Here is a 6195-nt window from a genome sequence, read left to right on the forward strand (position 1 = left end):
AGCATTTTCCACACTCCTGAAGGGCTACTTAATTAAATAACCAGGTCTATGCTGTGTGGTTTTGCCTGGGTTTTTATCTAAAATATGACTGATGGTTCTCTCCTTCCTGGGCTCTGTACCTTCAGTTTCAAAGCTTGAATTGTAGCAGAATTTACCGAATGTTGTGTCTGGCCTTTCTCCTTCCTTAGGGAGGTGCCCTGATCCATGTGTATACTGACGGTTCGGTGCTGCTGACACATGGGGGTACTGAGATGGGCCAAGGTCTTCACACCAAGATGGTTCAGGTGAGAAGCCTGGGGACTGTGTCTGGGATGTCTGGAGTCTGGAAGATGCTGGGGAAAGTTATGTTCCAGGAGGAGCGACAGGCCCCAGAGCACATTTATACATGGCCTTGGGCAAGTCTTCCCCATCTTGGTCTCTTTCCTTATCTGTGCTAAAGGTTTGACTATGCAATCTCTGAGCAAGTGTCCATCACTGCCATGCTGGGCTCTGAGCTCACCCTATGTATGAGAACAGCTCATTTCCCTCACTCTGCAAGACCTCTCAGGGAAGTTTGGCTAATGGTGCTGGATTGATGTCAGAATATCTGCTTGCCTCTTGAAATTTATCCGGGTTAAAAAAAAAATCCAGTATTTGCTCACAATGGGTTTCTGGATGTCTAAGCCAACCAGACCCCACTAAAAAGTACTTCTTCAAACTCAGTCGGGTGAGACAACATTCCAGAACAAGTAGAGTAGAGCGTACAAGGCTCTTTCTTGCCTCAGGCAGTAAAACTGAACTTTGCCCTGAGAGGAAGGCAGCCTAGCTCTATGATAACCTCCTTCTCAGAGAGTTGCGGGTCTCCTTTGCTTCAGGTGGCCAGCAGAGCTCTGAAAATCCCTACCTCTAAGATTTACATCAGCGAGACGAGCACCAACACTGTCCCCAACACTTCTCCCACGGCTGCCTCTGCCAGCGCTGACATCAACGGCCAGGCTGTTTATGTAAGTGACGCGCCTAGGGGAGTCTGCATGGCTGAGGATGGGCTCTGGGTTTGGGGTCTCAAGAGAACATAGATGCGTGTAGGCTCTTTGGCTGTGGTCAGGACTTCGCTCTGCTACCCATGAGGATGCCATCCCTCCATATACCCCGACAATAGAGAAAATCCAGCATCACTGTTTCTACCAAAGCCAGAAGAATTGGCTACAGAGTTAGAGGGGGATTGGAAGACAAGCAGGGGCTTCTGGGGAATCACACTACCCAGGGTTAGAATCCAGGATTATCACAAGATAATGGGCTGAAATTGATAGGGGTTAGCTGAGTTCCAGCTACTTGCCTCTTTGTCACGTGGGAGATAGACTCAATCAAGGGGCATAATGGGAGAAGGAACCTCCCTGGGATTCCCTCAGCCGTTCCCTCTCTGTAGCTTAGGCATAGTCGTGTCAGGAGGACTCTCTAGACAAAGGCCAATGCTGGCCCACTATCAGGGTCAGAGGGTGGCTTGGAGGTAGCACTGCAGGGCATTGGGTACTATAAGTGGCTTAAGGTGTCACCTGGGCTACAGAGGGCAGAACACTGACATGCCTGGTGTGTGTTGGGGTTCCTCCAGGAAGCTTGCCAGGTCATACTGAAAAGGCTGGAACCTTTCAAGAAAAAGAAACCCGAAGGCTCCTGGGAAGACTGGGTAAGTCTGAGCTTGTTCAAGCTACTTTTTGCAAAGGAGAAGTATATCAACAACAGGAGGGCCTCTGTCCCTACCTAACACATGTAGATGACGACCCAGTCACACACAAGTAGAAAAAGCTATGCCTGAGTCACAGGGCAGGGACAAGCTCATGCTTCATGGGCCCCTTGAGGGGAGTGACTTGAGGAAAATTTTTGACCCAAGATCTTGATGGTTTTTTTTGGATTAGGGGTCATCCCTCCAAGCTTAGAAGGGTGGAGTGTCTGCCTTAAGCACCTCCTCATGATGTCTTTGCTCATTCAGGCATGGATCCACACATATGTCCAGCAGGCCCAAAAGAGGTGTGTCTTCTCAAAACTCCATGTCTCTGAGGGTCTCTTTGGCAGCCTCTCCCCTAACCCAACTTTTGCGTCTAGGGGCCACTGTTATGTCTTCTGTGGGAGACCTGGAAGATGTCCCATTAGACACCAGGAGTGATCAAACAGAAACCTTCAATAAGAATGGGCCTAGCTGTCTGAATTCTAGACTAGATGTCTGCATGCTAAGAATTCTCAGAAGTGTTGCATACCTGTAATCCTTGGTGGAGGCAGGGGGATTGTGAATTAGTGGCCAGCCTGAGCTATGTAGAAAGATACTTTCTCAAAAAGCCAAGGACTGGGGATCTAGCTCAGTGGTAGAACATTTACCTGGAGTAGGCAAGGCCCTATGTTCAGCTCTTGCAGCACAACACACACACACACACACACACACACACACACACACACACACACACACACACACGGGAGGGGACAAGAAGGCAAAAGTAACAAAATGGGGTTGTCCATGAACCATGTAATAGTACAGCCCCATTTCAACAGATTTAGAGAAAACAAGCTCTCATGTCCCATCTACTCTCTTTCCATGTCTCGTGTGATCTAACTTCCCTTCCACACCCATTTCATTAAGTATTGCAGGCATGAAGTACTATAAGTTCTACTCTAGTTTAATTCTGGTCACTTGTGCATATGTTTGTCAGGCAACTGTAACATTTTCACAGCAGCCTTGATGATAATTTTCTTCCTCTCAACCTGTTGTTCTGCGCTTTGTCCTCTGCCACCAGCCCTGTAGTGCAGTATCCTTCATGAGCAGATGACACCAGCAAGTCACCCCCAGTCACCAGTACACGCATTATGTGTCTAGTGAGATCCTAGGTCAAAAGCTGCTTTCTCTAAGCCTTAGTTCTGTCATCTGAAATATGGGAATAATGAGAGCTTAGTAGTGGGCTGGGTCTTTGGAAACCATCATTGTCCCTTCCTGATGGCCATTGTCTTCCTCTAGGTCATGGCTGCCTACACGAGTGCAGTGAGTTTGTCTGCTACTGGATTTTATAAGTAAGTATGATCCTTTTCCTGTCCATTCCTTTGTGCCGACAGCTCTGAAGGTTGGTTAGCCCACAGCCAGAGAAGCACAGTGTCCCTAAATCTCTCATTATGTCAGTGGGACTCGTGTCTAAAAAGGCTTTGTTACATTCAATTACCAACTATGTATGAGCCACTGCATTAGAAGAGCCCAGTTCTAGTCCTGGCCTTTGAGTGTGCTATTTCCTAAGTGAAGGACGGTCCTGTCCTGGATTCTGCAGGATATGATGCTCAGTCACCCCATGAGAGATGTTTGGGCAACCTGTGTGTTTCCTTGTGAAGTCATTGGGTTTCTTCATAGTGACTCACCCCCGGGAGAACAGGACGGTGTAGTGGTCTCTTACAACATACAGAGTATGGTGGAACTTTTATTAGTGCAGTGAGCACAGAAGAAGGGACGTAGAAGAGAGCACACACATTCTACGGCCTTAAAAGTATGTCACAGTGTGATTAGCTGGAGACCCCTCCCATCTGTTTTTGTAGTTATTAAAAAAGTACGATTATAGTGACAGTTCTGTTGCTATGATAAAATTCCCTGACAAAAGAAACAACTGGAAGAAATGGTTCATCCTATAGTTCTAGGTTATAGTCTGTTATTGTGATAGCAGGAGCTTGAGCTACAGGGGCATCCACAGTTAAATGCAGAGAAGAAATGCATGCTTGCACCCAGCTCATATCCTCCTCTCAGACACAGTCCAGGGCCCAGCCCGTGCCATGATGATGTTCTCATTCAGGATGGGTTTTCCCCTCCAAAGAACTCAACCAAGAAAACCTTTCATAGATGTATTCACAGGCCAGACCAGTCAAAACAGCTCACTGAGACTACCCAGGCAATTCCAGATTATATCAAGTTGACAATTAAAATTAAATGTCACAAATGTCCATCATAATGTTTCTGGGAAATTTAACTGAAAACATCTCATGTTGGTTTAAAAATGTCTTGGATGAATATGTGGTTATTACGAGCACTGTATATTCATATGAGAATAAAATGCTTTGCTCATAACCTAGGCATCGGTTACTTTTCTCTTTGTTGTAGAAAAGGCAAGCTGGGGAAGGAAGGGTCTCACAGTCTGACGCTGCAAAGCAAGCCCTTGCAGCCTGAGTCAAGACTGCTTCTCTGCTCACCTTTTCTATTCACCTTCTATTCAGTCATGGACCCCAGTCCATGGGCTAGTGCCTCCACATTCAGGAAGGGACTTCCTGCCTCACTTGAGCCTCTCTGTTTCCTGGGTGACTTTAATGCACTCAGGCTGCTGATAACAAAGGCCATCCACCCCAGCGATCCCAAACAAATGCAAACTAATTCCTCCTACTTCCCCTGACTCTTTAGCACAGGTAGGGTTTTTTTTTTAAGATTTATTTATTTATTATGTATACAACATTCTGCCTCCATGTATGCCTGCACCCCAGATCTCATTACAGATGGTTGTGAGCCACCATGTGGTTGCTGGCAATTGAACTCAGCACCTCTGGAAGAGCAGCCAGTGCTCTTAACCACTGAGCCATTTCTCCAGCCCTATAACAACCTTTTGAAACAAAGGTAGGGCTGCAAGATGGCTATAAACAACTTTTTGAAACTAAAATATGACTGCCAATCCTGGAACAGGCGGTACAGAACCATTTGGTTCTGTAACCACAGGTAGGGTTTCTAAATGGCTACCTAGATAAGCAAGGTGACTTCAGAGCTCAAAGACAGTGAAGTTTTTTGGGGAGGAGTCTTGTCCCTCAGCCCTGTGTTGGTTTGGTTTGAGGGTGAGTTCTAGTCATGTCAGTTCACATATATTATTATATGTACATTACTATATGTACATTATTATATATACATATATATGTGTGTGTAAGTATTATGTGCTTACATTATATAATTGTAGGCAGATTTTTTGGTCCCTCCTACTAGCTCCCAAATAACCACTTAGAGACTTCTTATTAATATGAAAATTCTGCTGATAACAAGTTCTTACAACTTAAATTAACCCATTTTTATCCATCTATGTGTTGTCTCATGGATTTATTACCTTTGTTCTATATGCCCATTCTGCTTCCTCTCCATCTGGCTGGCGACTCCCTGCATCTTTGTTCTTCTTCCCAGAGTTCTCTCTCTCCCGAAAACCCTGCCTAGCTTTTGGCCATTCAGGTTTTTATTAAACCAATCCAAGTGACAAATCTTCACAGTGTACAAAAAGATTATTTCACAACATATAATCAAATAAATAAATTCACATTATATAATAAGTATATGTGCAATATGTAATACTGTAGAAACAGCATACTTTAGGCTCTGGGGTGGCAAACATGTATGCATGTGGTTCTCACATATGCTATGGCAATGGTACAGGGCAATCAGGTTCTGCAAAGGAAACACACACATAATGCAAAATCTGTTTCTCTCAATAACATTTTTTCAAATCACTCATTGAAGTTCCAAAGGGGCCAGGAGATGGGGAGTGGCTGCTTAAGCTACTCCCAGACTGCTCTGAGGCCCTGATCTTGTGACCTTTCACCTGGAGAAAGGTGAGCAGGTGCACTTGTGAGAACGGTTCAGAACCATCCCAGGCCGAGTCGCAGTGCTGAGGGCCTTGAATTCTGGCTCACTCGCTCACTCTTGGAGGAAGTGATTTTCACATCCTTCACGAGTCCAGGCATGTCTGTCACTGTTGTCGCTACCACATAGAAACCAACACGCTTCTGCTAAATGCTGCCAGGTTGTACAGAATGCTTATACTGTGGTTTTTGGAAAAATGACACACAAGCCAAATGCTCTAGAATATCTGGGTTTCATTAAAAGTTCAAAGTACTTGAAAGGCATGGGCTTTGGGGGAGGATGGCTGAATGGAAACAAAAGGCCTTTAGGATTTACAGATTTATGGGGTGGGAAGTATGGATGGAAGGGGGTGGGTTTGCCTAACACAAGCCTTTTCCTCTTTTCTCATATAGGACACCTAACCTTGGCTATAGCTTTGAGACAAACTCCGGGAATCCCTTCCACTATTTCAGTTATGGGGTGGCTTGCTCCGAAGTCGAAATCGACTGCTTAACAGGGGACCATAAGGTAAGACATGTGCAAACCTTTAGCCTGGGGACCATAAGGTAAGACATGTGCAAACCTTTAGCCTGGGGACCATAAGGTAAGAC

General features: G+C 45.5%; 1 protein-coding gene across 1 annotated transcript in view; it reads left to right on the forward strand.

Annotated features, from left to right (window-relative positions):
- Positions 1–6195, forward strand: part of Xdh (xanthine dehydrogenase) — a 63713-nt gene that overhangs the window by 50431 nt on the left and 7087 nt on the right. The window contains exons 28-32 of the mRNA XM_005367945.3: positions 189–284; positions 855–983; positions 1589–1663; positions 2981–3033; positions 5998–6112. Of these exons, the coding sequence (XP_005368002.1) occupies positions 189–284; positions 855–983; positions 1589–1663; positions 2981–3033; positions 5998–6112 (468 nt within the window). The remainder of the gene's footprint in view (positions 1–188; positions 285–854; positions 984–1588; positions 1664–2980; positions 3034–5997; positions 6113–6195) is intronic.

This window comes from Microtus ochrogaster, unplaced genomic scaffold, assembly GCF_000317375.1.
Source record: "Microtus ochrogaster isolate Prairie Vole_2 unplaced genomic scaffold, MicOch1.0 UNK26, whole genome shotgun sequence".
Classification (NCBI taxonomy): Eukaryota; Metazoa; Chordata; class Mammalia; order Rodentia; family Cricetidae; genus Microtus; species Microtus ochrogaster.